Genomic DNA, 13171 nt, shown 5'->3' on the forward strand with positions numbered 1-13171 from the left:
TTAATAAAAGTGACACTGGAGCCAATGCCTGAGGAAGGGGGGAGAGGGCACCAGTTATCCAATTACCCAGGGAGAACTACGGACAGAAAATCAGCAGAGATCCCGTCTCACACACACAAAATTTAGCCAAGCACAGTGGCATATGCCTGTAATTCCAGCTACTTGGGAGGCTGAGATGGAAGGATTGCTTGTGCCCAGGAGTTGAAGGCTGCAGTGATTTGTGATCAAGCCACTGAACTCCAGCCTGGGGGAGAGACATGGTCTCTCCAAAAGTAAAAACAAAAACCTCCACGGTAGAGGCTGCTTGGCTTGTCCCAGGAAAAGCAAAGGGGCCATTGTGGTGGCAGCAGAACTAGCAAGAACCAATAGTAGGAAATGAGATCAGAGTGTAGGGCAAAGACAGGAAGGGGTACTGATCACACACAGGGCCTGGACAGCAGATTGTTTTGACTTTAAACTCTAGGCAGAAAGCCCTGTGGTGGGGTTTTGAGCCAAGTGCTGCCTGTAGTGCTGGGACTAAACGGAGACCAAGAACTAAGGGAGACCAGTTAAGAAATGAGTGTGGCGTTTTAGAGGCATACTCTCTTGTCATCAGTCTGTCGCCCAGGCTGGAGTGCAGTGGCACAATCATGGCTCACCACAGCCTCAACCTCTGGGCTTACGCTATCCTTTCACGTCGGCCTCCTGAGGTGCTGGTACCACAAGCATATGCCACCACCTCTGGGTCTTGCTATGTTGCCCAGGCTGTGCTCCAACTTCTGGGCTCAAGCAGTCCTCCTGCCTTGGCCCTAAAGTGCTGGGGTGAGACACCATGCTAGCCAATTGCTCAGTTTCTACATTGTCAGCAATGCTGACAACAGGATTTGATTGGATGCAGGTTGTGACAGAAATTAAAAAGGTGTTTTAGGAGATCAGGCATTTCCCAGTGAAGACAGAAGATATAGGGAGGCAGAAAGAAAACTGACATGTCCTGCCTAAAAGTGAGAACTGCCAAATGTGCCTACAGGACAATCAAATGATATAGTATTGTTTTATTAATGACCTTGAGAAAAGTTTTGGTGTAGGGGAAGCAAGGGAGGGCGGCCTGAACCCTGAGAAGTTTAGAGAAAAGGGTTAAATGAGTATCATAGACAAATCTTTCAGAGCTTTATAGTATCTAAAAAGAAAAAAATTGGGGGCAGCAAAGAGAAGCAATTTTATTTTTGAGATAAATCACAGCCAGGCATAGTGGCTCATACCTGTAATCCCAGCACTTAAGAGGCCGAGAGCTCAAGACCAGCCTGGGCAACAGTCAGACCTCGTCTCAAAAAACCCCCCCAAAAAACCACTATTTATAATGTACGCTCATATTAAAAACATTAACATTACAGGTCATTCATGCAAGATACATCCCAATACTTTTGTTCCTAGTATGGCAGCCTGCAAAATACCGTTCAGCATCTCTAGAAGACAGCAGCCTTATTCTCTTTGCCTTTGGTCTTCCAGTATTAAATATATTACTCTATGGGTTATGTGAGTTGCTCGAGTGTATGGGGTAGGAGGACGTCTGCAAGCAATGACAAATCACTGCACACCAGGCTTAGTTCTGACTTCTTTTAGGCCGATACCCCAGCTGGACTGGGAGGATTCTGGCAGTAAGCTGAACTGAAGGGCCAATCCACCTCACTAACCACATACTACCTCCCCCACCTTTGGGTTAGGCGCTGGGTTAGAACAACTTACAATTGCTTTCACCTATAAAATAGGTTTACACAAAGTCTCTGCTTAAGCTTTAATTCTGCTATACTTGAGATCCCCACCAAAAGCTGTAAAACTTGTTAAGATTTCAGTGGAGTGCTGTTAATGCAGGAAGGTATATCTTCCCCGGCTCCAACAGGACTTCTGCCCACTGCCCCTTCTTGGAGCATGAGCAGGTAGAGCTGCTTCTGCCATTCATGATTTTGTCAGGCTCAGCAGTATGACTACTGCCCGCCAAGAGGGTCTCCACAAGGCACCAGCAGGCTTGCTCTTGGGTGCCAAAGCCATTGACCCGGTCTCCGGCAGCACACTTTCTCAAGAGCCCCATCCAAGCCTATGCTAGCTGCATGAGCCCAGGATTGCTGTGGCTGCCTAGAGAACAGCATATATTTCAGTTTGACAAAAGATAAACACCACCAAATTTTAGCTGCTATGTGTAGCAATGTTTCTCCAAATTCATGAGTCTTATCTTTGTCCTGACTAGTTTATGTTGGTTATTTCCAGTAACCTGACCCGAATGGAAGAGTAAACTTAAATCTTGGGTCTCAACATAAAAAGGGAATGAGGAACTTTTAAATTGTCAAACTAAGTACTGAAACTAAGATGGGTCTCCTATACCTCAAAAAAAAAAAAAAAAGCTACCAATTCTCCTTAAATTGTGGATCCTATTTACAGTCATATATAACCACATCAAGTATCACAATGTTTATTGATAGATACAAGTATATAAAATCAGGGCATGAACATGACTTGATAAATTAAGTAGACTTAATTTCAATACTATAATAGGAGGGACCAATTCAAATTCTCACCATTTGTTTCACACCCACAAAAACCACTTCAAGGGCATTAACGATCTCTCAAAACTGATCAGTTTTGTGCAAGTAAACCATGTTTCTTTTAAAAAGACTTGTGCACTTGCCCAGGCTCAAGGATATTAAAATCTAGCACATAAAGCCCATTACTAGAGGTAGAAATACAGGCAATATACTATTACGGCAACAACCATCAATTACAGTTAAGAGTTTTTCTGTAACAACCAAATGGATAATCAAATATTGCAACAACTCAAGTATGACTGAGCAAAGTGCATTTCTACAGTATTCAGTGTTGCTATTCAGTTTTCTAACTTAAAACAGCCTATGATAACGGGCAGCAAAGAAGGTCCTTGCAATAGACTGCCTCTGCTTGAGAACTTAGGATGTAATTATTGCATGCTGCTAATATACTATCTAAACATTAAGGATACTCCTAAAATATTTGATGGTAGACTATGATTAAGACATTACACTACAAAAAACCTTATGCAGAAGGAAAATCCTAACTGACGTGCTTCTGCTTTAAATATTGTGAAAACATTACAGCGGAATGAATTTTCGCAGTGGTTAGGTCAAATGCAGTTACATCATAGCAACAGTATGTTTTGCACAATTTAAGGCTTTGGCTGGTTCTTTAGTCAGCTTCTTCCTCTGATTCTTCTTCTTCAGCAGTTTCTAGCCAGGTTAGCCACTGATTTACCTGTAAATTAGATTTGTAACTTAGAATAAGTAGTACTTACACAAGATAAAACTCGAAGTAGAAGTGTTGATTCAGGATACAACTAGAAACTCATCCAAGGACAAAATTTTATACCACATTCAAGGACAAAAGGTTGTACCAACCAAAAGGTTGTACCACATACACTTTTATAATGTGAAACCACTTTCACAATATGCTGAAAACATACTGTGTATTATCCTTAAGTTATATAATAAGTGGTATAGTACTTGGATTTTGGGTAACACAGGGTTAAAGATAAATCCTGCATTGATGACCCTTGTTAACTAGTTTATAAATCTAAGAAGTAAAGGTAAGATGCTGCGGGGCCAATGTTTCTCAAGGCCTGATCCCCCTGGAAAACTAGTATGACAATCATCTGCATTGTGTACCTCACACCTACTAAATCAGAATCTTTGGGTTTGGGCCTGAAACCTAATTTAAACTACTCTTCAGGTGATTAATGAACAATGCGATCTGAGAATGCCCTTGTGTGTATTTTCTTCCCCTGGTTATCTGTCAATAAGATGAAAAAAAAGAAATCAAACTGAGAAATCAGAAGCAAACTCCTAAAGTAAAAAAAAAAAAAAAAAAAAAGCTTAAATTCAAACTTGAACAATCACTCTGTGTAAGTAGCTATACTCCTAAAAAAAATTGTTAGCTACCTCTAATACCTTACACACCACTAGGTGTGAAGTATGATTTCATTTCATAGATCTACCTCATTTTGCTGCTACCTACACCTACTTAACCATAGCTTCAAACAGTATGGGATGTTATACATGAGTGAAGACAAAACTACTAATAGGACTACCTCACCTATATTTCAGTTAAAAAAGGCTCTTCATTTGAAATACTACAAAAACAATTAAGCAGACCAAAATTTTAACAGAAAATATACCTGGAACAAAGCCTTGCCTTTCCCCGGAAACTCTTGGGTTATATCTTCTTTCCAAGCCAAGAAAGCTTCTTCTTCAATAATTTCCATGTCATAGAAGTGCACAAAAAAGCGGAGTAACATGCCTAAAAGTCAAAATGCAGTCTCATTATTCAGTGTGCTGTTTAAGAAACAACCCACACTCACCACTCCCCTGACAGCAGTCCCCTTACCTTTTGGGAAGTTGCTGTTATAGCAGTGCACCTGAAGAGCATACAGGGCACTGACTTGTAGATCAACGTGATCATGGAGAAATTTCTGCATTACTGGTTTGAAAGAAAGAAGCAGTTGTTTTTCCTGCTCTAACTGTTCTTTGGAAGGAGCAGAGGAAGAATCTGTTTCATCGCTGGGTGGGTTTACTTCACTAGAAATGTACTGTAAGAAGCTGGACACAAAGAGGCCTTGTTAGGTCCCAAGAGTGAGTTTTCTAGCTTTATTTCTGCTTAAAAAAAAATTGCTGTTATGTAGGAGACCACTCATCTTACCTAGTCATTAAGATGTTCACAAATCCTTTATCTACATGAAGTTTGGGAGAGATGTTATCTTTAATCCATTTATATATGGTTTGAGGGGCTGGATCCAACTTTATTTGCTTCAACAGTTCCTTCTCCAATTTGAGGAGTGGGAATAAGAAACTTAGTCCCTTTCCTTCCAAAATCTCCAACATGCGGTCCTTATTCTGATCAATTTCTGAAGAGACAAAGCCATTTGCATCATCAAACAACAGTACCTTTACCCAGTTGGCCTGTCTAGAGAGCACAGCTTTACAAATGATTTCCCTAGTGTACAAGATTCATATAACAGAATAAAGAACCAACCCGGTGAATAAAACCTCGCAATATATGGATCAAACAGAAGTAGTTATTAAATAATAATCTTTTTTTTCTGCTCCCACTTGACAAAGTGTCAAATCTCTTCTTTTTGAAAAGGTGGACGAGACCTATCTGAATTCACTCACGATACTAGAAATCTCTACATATATTATGTAATAGCAATTTTTAAAAAGTCAGTTTTTTCTTACCTGGGAGCATTTTCTGCATATTGACCTTGCTTTGTTGAAAGAGTTCTGTTAACCATTCTCGGTCTTGTAATTTAGCTAATTGCTGAAGACAAAGTAAGAAGAGAGGAAAATGGGTGCCACTTTCTAGTGGTTGAGCTAGTTCTGAAATGCTCACCAGCTCTGAAATGATGGCACGAGCTGCAAACTGTGCTAAATACGATTTCACCAAGGGGATGTCAACCTCCAGTTTGGGGCACTGGTCCAAAACATTCAGGAAAGCCTTAGAAAGAATACATGACAGTCTATTAGTTTTTAAATTGGAATGGTAAGAGTTTTCTATCAGAATCAATAAAATGTTCCTACCTGCATGAAGTTGTCACTTGTGGCTATCCCTTCCTGCTTGAGTAAACTGATCAAAGAACTTGCTTTTTCTTTATCTTCATCGCTTCTATCTAGTGACAGGATGATCACTTTGCTTAACATCTCAGGAAGAAAGTGTTTAGGAGCCCTCATTTCTCTTACACCATTGACAGCCTCATTTGCATTTCCACTATTCAGATATTCAGTCACAACAGTTTCCTGCAGAAAACACAATCCGAGTATCTTCAATGTTTTCTCTATCCCAAATATACTCCAAAAATTAGACTAAAATGGGATTATTTGAAACTTACAGTTAGTTTAAGTAGTTCTTCCTTCGATGGTGGTGGCTTTTTGCTCGTTTTAGCAGGCTTTTCCTGGATAAGTGGTGGATTAGTTTTGAGACCAAGTTGAGGTGTCTAAGAACAAGAAATGTCACAGGTATGAATATTAATTTTTTAAAAATAAAGAAACATGTGAAGTTAGAGGGAAGAAAACACACAATTTAGAAAATAGTCCTCAGACATTCTTAGAAAGCACTGCAATAGAAACTGTTGTCACACTATGGCCCATACCTGTCCCAGAGGTGGTGTTTGAGTGCGTGGTGGTTGTGCACTAGGAGGAATCATAGTTATCTGGGGCTGAAGTTTTGGCACTTGATTTTTATTCATTAGGAAAGACTGAGCAGGCCTCAGACTAATCTGGAATTGAAAACAGATGTCCAAATAAGCATGCAGCTGGCTAATAAATGTTAACATCGTAACATCCTAAAATTAATTCTACACAAAGATGATAGAATCTAGGGCAGAAATACAAGTTTTTCTAAAAACTAAGAAAGTTACTGGCAAGAAGTTAAAGATCTGATCCACATAAGAATAAAACTTATAAATCTCACATTTAATATATGAACTCTCAAACTAAAATACTCAAATAAAAGGCAAATTTTACTAGAGCTTAAAAACGCTTTTCTTATTAAATTTTCCTGATCACAAGGAAACCACAACAGTATCTTGACAACCATTTTCCTTGCTCTAACTAAAGACTTTGAGACTTGCCCTCATATCTCATAATCTTCGCTCATAGGACGCTGGACATCCAAAGAAAGAAAAAGAAATATAGAAAAGAAAAAGGTAAAGAACTCCAGCATAAGTCCTCTTAATAACGCGTCTTTTTATAATCATCGGGCAATAAGTTTCTGAATTGACAAACTATGGTATACAAGTAACATAGGCAAATGTACCTCGTCTGCATTAAGCTGTCCTTTCTTAGAAAACCGAGGTGGCATATCCTTCGACTGTCCTTGCAGCTGGGATAAGAGTCCCTGACTCTGGTTATGGTAGAGCTGGCTTAGCCCCTATTTCAGAAAAGGAGAAAGTCTAGATAAAAAGGGGTCCACAAATTATAGTAATCAAGCACCAAAAAGGATGAGCCAAGCCATAAGGAAAGCTTAACTGAATTTGTCCAGAGAAAGAAAAAGATGAAACAGGGAAGAATAAAAGTCTAGCCTAACTGTCAAAGTGATGTGATTTTACTAATACTTTACTAATCTTAAGGATGAGCATTTCACTCAGTTTGAAATAACTGTCACAGATATGTGGTTCAGAAACACACACAGACAACACCCTAAGCAGTTTTTTTTTTTTTCCTGAGTTGGAGTCTCACTCGGCTGCCCAGACTGGAGTGCAGTGGCCGCTCCCGGCCACCGCAGCCTCGACATGCTGGGCTCCGGCGATCCTTCCGCCTCAGCCTTCCGAGTAGCCAGAATTACAGGCACGTGCTACCACGCCCGGCTGATTTTTCGATTTATTGTAGAGATGAGGTCTCGCTGCCCAGGCGGGTCTCGAACCCGCGGGCTCAGGCAATCCACTCACCTCAGCCTCCCAAAGGCGCGGGATTACAGGCTGAGCCACCGAGCCCGGCTCCCTAAGCAGTTTTTAAGCAAGATGAAATCACATACATTGTAGAATTTAACACTTATTGCCTAAACACACCTGAATGCATACTTACCTGGCTTTTCATAAACTTGCCTCCCATCTCTCCAAACTGCGACTGTGTGGGAGGCATGATGTGTCCCCCATGGCCATTGAAAAGTTGATTTGAACGATGACGTCCCATGGTGGGTGAAAATCTATCCTGGATAACTCCTGGACCAGTACCAATTCCGCTACCTTAAAATATACACACACACAACTCTCAAAACTCTACTAATAAAGTTAAACTGACTTTTTAGTTTAACCAGACCACTGTTTCCAATTACCTGGCATCTGTCCAAACATATCAGCAAGTCCTCCAAGTGGGTCCCTATCCATTTTCATCCTGGGTGGCATAAACGGTCCCTCCAGAAAGAAATCACTTCTCATCCCTTGAGCCATAGGAGCAGGAATAAATACTCCTAGATCCTGCAGAAATGAAATAAATTAGCATTTACTTTAGTCTAAAATTCACACACGGGGAAAAACAATAACTTTTAGAATATAAGACTATATTATTTCTGTAAATAACTTCTTCCAAAACTGGCACACAAAGGACTAAAATCATTAAGGTCCACCACGAGATGAGACAGACACAAGTAAAGTGTTAAGTGCGGTCCCCTGTACTATTAATACAAACACAAAAAAATCTCTATCTTACTTTTACTGCATCTTGACGGATTTGATTGATCGTCTTTGGTCCATTGTCAAGAAAAGCCTTGCGAGGAACCCAACGGTGTTCTCGCAACTCTACGGTATCCTTCAATTTAAAAATAAATAGCAATTTTATTAAATATTCCTAAATAAAAACTCTGCTTACCAATTTATTTAAAGAAACCAGTTTTACCTGCAGCAGGAAACGAATCCTTGCTGGCAATTCCTTACTTAACATCAAGGAACACATTCGGGCAAAGTACTGATCCATTAAGGACTAATTAAAAAAAAAAAAAAAAAAGCATGTAATGTGTACAATTGATGACTTCTGTATCATAACCAAGGTTAATGACTAAACATGGTAATCCCCTATAATGTCACAAAAATAAGTCACCAGATTTAAATAAAGACAAAACAACTTGTATCACTTCTATTAGCAACATACATACCTTGGCTCGTTCATGGTCTAATCTAGGTCCCACTGTCCTCATTATCTGACAGAGGCACTCCAAATCCTCTCCCATATCTTTGAGTTGGACTCTCTTCTTCTTTTCCAAAAGCTACCAAAGAATGAAATGCCACATGTTGACAAAACCTCAGCTACTCTGGTTTTGATGTAGTACTTTTAATGTTTGCATTGACTCATTCACAGTTTCTACAGAACCCAGTATAGTGCTATCGGTTGACAATGAAGAAATCCCTCTAAATGAGGCAATTTTTAACATAAGTGGGTCAACAGTTCTACCCCTACTTGGCAAAATACATCACATACCTTCATATTACACACTGTCTTACATTTAAGTAAGTTTTGCTGGCCATCCATATTTAATTGGCCAACCATGCTCTCATATGAATAACTGACTCAATTCCCCAAAATAAGGATGTACCCACTGATTACATTGGTTTAAGCCTAAATTTCCTAGTTATACTTACTGTTTTGATGCACTTATGAAGGATAGATTCGTGAATAAGATCAAGCTTGCCAAGCTCTCCAATGAATTTGATGTTCCCCAACATCTTGATCTTAGCAATGGCTCTCTGTTCCTCCTCCTCGGGGAGGAGGGGATTTTCACGCTTATCATAGACTAAAAAAAAAAAAAAATACCAAGGATAAAGTCAACACACAGAATCAGGCTGAGGATGTACAGTACTACTTAGTACAAAACAGAATTCTTACCATCAACATTTCTAGTTCGGTTTTCAAATTCATCTTGTAATTTGGAAATTAAGAGGCGTCTGAATGTCTGTTTGGAAACACAGGATATTCGTCAGGCTTTAATAAGGAAACTTTTCAAGTCAACTTTAAAATAAGCAACAAGAACTGCCACTTACGGTGCTTTGCTTCTGTCCTGGTTGACCCTCTGCTGCTGGGCCATCAAAGTTTGGTGCATCTTCTGCCAATCGCAGACATAGCTGAGCATACAGTGAGCTATACTTTGGCTCTTCTAGGGCTTTGTCCACAATCTACCAAAAAAAAAAAAACCCACCCACCATTAAGTTTCATGAAAGATTTCTTAACAACTCTGACAAAGTACTTTCCTATGTCTTATGTGCAATTTAGGAATACAAACACCTCTCTGTAGTGTGTTGTGGAATCTTATCCAATCACTAAATGTTAGCTATTACATTGTACCAAGAAAGTCCAGTTATACAGATCTCATCTAGTCACATACCTGCCTACCCTGGGAGTTACAAAATACCTTGTATATCAAAACTTTTAAGTCTTTTATTAACTAGCATACAGCTCATTTCTGAGACCAAAATAAGATGTTTTCCACAAAAAGAAAAACAGCTTGCTAGAGCCCCCACTTAACTTTCCAAGCACAGTATGAACTTAAAATTCAACTCTCAAACCTGACACTATTAAGGTCACTATCAGAATTCACAAATATATACATATCTAGCTCACACCTCAGCAATTTTAAGCAACAATGGAAGTGTAAGCAAAACATCTTGAGTTTGTTAAACAGCTCCCTCTCCCTTAGGTTAAGCCAATGTTTAAAACTTACCAGCAGTATGACCCCTTTGAGGATGAGTTTGGACTCTACACCCACATTGAGGAGCTCAAGGCATAGCTTGTCAAACTTTTCAGGAGTAAGCTTATTTAGTATGCTGGGGAAAAGGAATTACATTTTAAGTGTTAGCTAACGCGGAATTTGAATTGAAAAATCTTTAAGTTACATTGATTTTTCTGCTACTTGCTCCTTTTAATATCAAGAAAATGTCGTCTTATTCATCTAACCAAATGGATGTTGAAATAAACCTATTATTTTGCTAATTATAATTATCTGTACCAGCTTGGGAGAGGGGGGTTCCTAGCTGTGTGACAAGAGGCCTTTCTCACTTTCTCAAAGCTTGGAGTGCAAGGACTTCACTGTCAAGGCTAGACCACGAGCTAAGACTATCATTCACTGGGTTATACACCAAACTAAGGGAAATGCCAGTACAAGTCTTGTGGATTATAACCCAATGGTTAAAAGCAACTGTCAGTTCCAAAATGACATGCTGCTTCTGTTTACGACAATTCGTAAAAAAACACCCCCTCCTCCAAAACCTGTAAACATTATTAGCTTTCATTAAAATAAATTCTTTGGGCATGAACCGTGTTTTTTTTTTTTTTTTTTGAGTTGGAGTCTCACTCAGTGGCCCAGACTGGAGTACAGTGGTCGCTCCTAGTCACCGCAGTCTCGACCTGCTGGGCTCCAGCGATCCTTCCGCCTCAGCCTTCCAAGCAGCTGGAATTACAGGCGCGCGCTACCACGCCCAGCTAATTTTTTGATCTATTGTAGAGATGAGGTCTCATCAAGTTGCCCAGGCGGGTCTCAAACCCGCGGGCTCAGGCAATCCACTCATCTCAGCCTCCCAAGGCGCGGGATTATAGGCTGAGCCACCGAGCCCGGCTAACCTTGCCTTCTGAATAGTGTAACACACACACCAGACAAACACAGCGAATCCCTACGTCTTCCCACCATTTAATAAAAGATACCTTGAAACTTACCCTCTTACTTTCCTGAAGATTGCATCATGTCGTTCTTTTTCATTTGCGGAGTTGTTTGCTGCGGAGTTGTCATCTCGTCTAGTGCTTCGTGCAGGAATCCATTTCTGAGCGTTTTGCCCTGGGGTTTTCCCCAGGAACTCGCTGGTTAACAGAAAATCGCAAAAATACTTTTAAGACATGGCATCCAGTTACATGCTAAAATGCCATACTATTCAAAAAGTCTTTAAAACAGAAAATGAATTTAGGTTTTCTCAACTCCCCCCACCGCAAAGCCAGCTTGAGGCCAACAGTTCTCAAACAGCAGTGTGCACCAGAATCACCTCTAGTTTCTGCTTTAGTAGGTTTGGGGTGGGCCAAATAATTTGCATGTCTACTAAATATTTCCAGGTAATGCCAATGTTTTGGGTCCAAGAACCACATCTTAAGAATACTTTACTTTAGGTCTTATGACCACATTACTGATACCAATTAGAAGAAGTAGTAACTGCTGATTTCAAAAGTAACCACAGTAAAAACAACCCAAGGAGCAAAAAAATAACTCTCTCATATGAGATAATTTGGCTAAGGAATGATGAGGAGTTGCTATCTGTATTTATGATGTCCAACAGAAACCATGCCCCTAAGATGAAAACTTGTTGTCTACTGCCCCAATCAGACTGTCATACAGGAAAGATTCTTAAATCTACTGCTTGTTTACAGAACTTATTGTTTTGACTCATTTCCCATACCTGTTGCCAGCAGTCTTGGGATAGTGCTGAGGTGCACCCCTACTTCCTCCTCCGCCCGAAGAAGCACTGCTTACAAGAAAAAAATCTTTTTTACTACACCCCTATTATGTCACACTGAAAAATAAGTTAACAGAGCTCTCTCCATTTTGTGTTTTTTTTTTTTTCCCTGTAGAGATAGAATCTCAGGATGTTGCCCAGACTAGTCTGGAACTCCTAGCCTCAAGCAATCCTCCCTCTTCAGCCTCCCAAAGTGCTGGGATTACAGGCTTGAGCACCCGGCCTATACTTTTACACCAGAAACGAAGACCCAACTTGGGCCTCAAGGAAAGCCAAATGATTAATCACACGTATCCTTCAGATGGCAATTGTTTTAAGACTGCCAATGAAAATTTAAAAACTTTTAAAGTTAAAATTGCAGCCTGTTAAGTCCGAATTATTTGGTGTGGCGACTCTTTTTTGGGACTGGCCTCTTCAAAAGAATCCCTCCCAAATAAATCTCCACATACCTGAAACGAGAAGCACCCCCTTCTGCAATCGCACTCTCCACTTTGGCGGCTTGACAACGAAGAATCTTCAAAAGAATAATATTAATGGATGGGGTGGGGAGGGGAGGGGATGGGAGAACTGAAAAACCTGGAATGAAAAAGAGCACCGAAATTAGACGCTGCCAACGTGCACATCCACTGCACAATCTGTGCAACTGTACACAACCATACGGATCACTCAGTTGCAACTTATTCCAGACCCCGGCGCCGCGAGTGACTGAACTTTACTGCACTGCAGCCCAGGAAAGACGAAACTAGAACGTACTCAAAACACAAACCGACAACAAAGCATGTCCCTCAGCCACTCGCCAAGTGCCCGGGGTTCCAGGACGCAAAGAGCCTTCGCAGAAGCACACGATCCACCCAAACTGCAAGAACGCCTCTTCTGAAGCAGCCACACTCTCCGCCCTTGCCGACAGGGCCCCCTTCGGTGGAAAATGTCTGCCCCAACCAACGGCGAGGCCGGCGGGCCGAGGCCTCCCGAAGACGCCCGGGGGCCTCACCGCCCATCCTGGGGGCCCTCCCGGGGGCCGCGGGCACCCGCAGGCGGAAAGCCAGGCCCACAACATGGCAGCAGGAACCTCCGCCCCGTTTTCCCTTCCTGGGAACAAAGAGCGGCGGAGTCCTCCCACCCAGGCCCGGCGGGGACACGCTCCCGACGGCCGCCCCGAGGCCCGGGGCCGGGAGGAGCGGCGGAGGCCGCCCCCGC

General features: G+C 41.2%; 1 protein-coding gene across 3 annotated transcripts in view; it reads right to left on the reverse strand.

Annotated features, from left to right (window-relative positions):
- Positions 1 to 2424: 2424 nt before the first annotated feature.
- EIF4G2 (eukaryotic translation initiation factor 4 gamma 2) overlaps positions 2425 to 13171 on the reverse strand; it is an 11735-nt gene continuing 988 nt past the window's right edge. Inside the window, exons 1-21 of one of the 3 annotated variants that reach the window (XM_008069290.1) lie at positions 12424 to 12553; positions 11918 to 11986; positions 11190 to 11330; positions 10201 to 10303; positions 9524 to 9655; positions 9369 to 9435; positions 9125 to 9276; positions 8641 to 8751; positions 8385 to 8468; positions 8199 to 8297; positions 7825 to 7966; positions 7575 to 7735; positions 6808 to 6921; positions 6143 to 6268; positions 5882 to 5986; positions 5574 to 5789; positions 5232 to 5490; positions 4696 to 4900; positions 4384 to 4595; positions 4175 to 4296; positions 2425 to 3255 (exon numbers count right to left, since the gene is read on the reverse strand). In XM_008069290.1, the coding sequence (XP_008067481.1) occupies positions 3190 to 3255; positions 4175 to 4296; positions 4384 to 4595; positions 4696 to 4900; positions 5232 to 5490; positions 5574 to 5789; positions 5882 to 5986; positions 6143 to 6268; positions 6808 to 6921; positions 7575 to 7735; positions 7825 to 7966; positions 8199 to 8297; positions 8385 to 8468; positions 8641 to 8751; positions 9125 to 9208 (2106 nt within the window). In that variant the 5' untranslated portion in view covers positions 9209 to 9276; positions 9369 to 9435; positions 9524 to 9655; ... (2 more) ...; positions 11918 to 11986; positions 12424 to 12553 and the 3' untranslated portion in view covers positions 2425 to 3189. Of the gene's footprint in view, positions 3256 to 4174; positions 4297 to 4383; positions 4596 to 4695; positions 4901 to 5231; positions 5491 to 5573; positions 5790 to 5881; positions 5987 to 6142; positions 6269 to 6807; positions 6922 to 7574; positions 7736 to 7824; positions 7967 to 8198; positions 8298 to 8384; positions 8469 to 8640; positions 8752 to 9124; positions 9277 to 9368; positions 9436 to 9523; positions 9656 to 10200; positions 10304 to 11189; positions 11331 to 11917; positions 11987 to 12423; positions 12554 to 13171 lie in introns of those variants that run through there. The other 2 variants (XM_021718192.1, XM_008069291.2) reach the window with 2 other exon arrangements.

This window comes from Carlito syrichta, unplaced genomic scaffold (genome assembly GCF_000164805.1).
Source record: "Carlito syrichta isolate Samal-C Ts95f unplaced genomic scaffold, Tarsius_syrichta-2.0.1 Scaffold311906, whole genome shotgun sequence".
In the NCBI taxonomy this organism is placed as follows: Eukaryota; Metazoa; Chordata; class Mammalia; order Primates; family Tarsiidae; genus Carlito; species Carlito syrichta.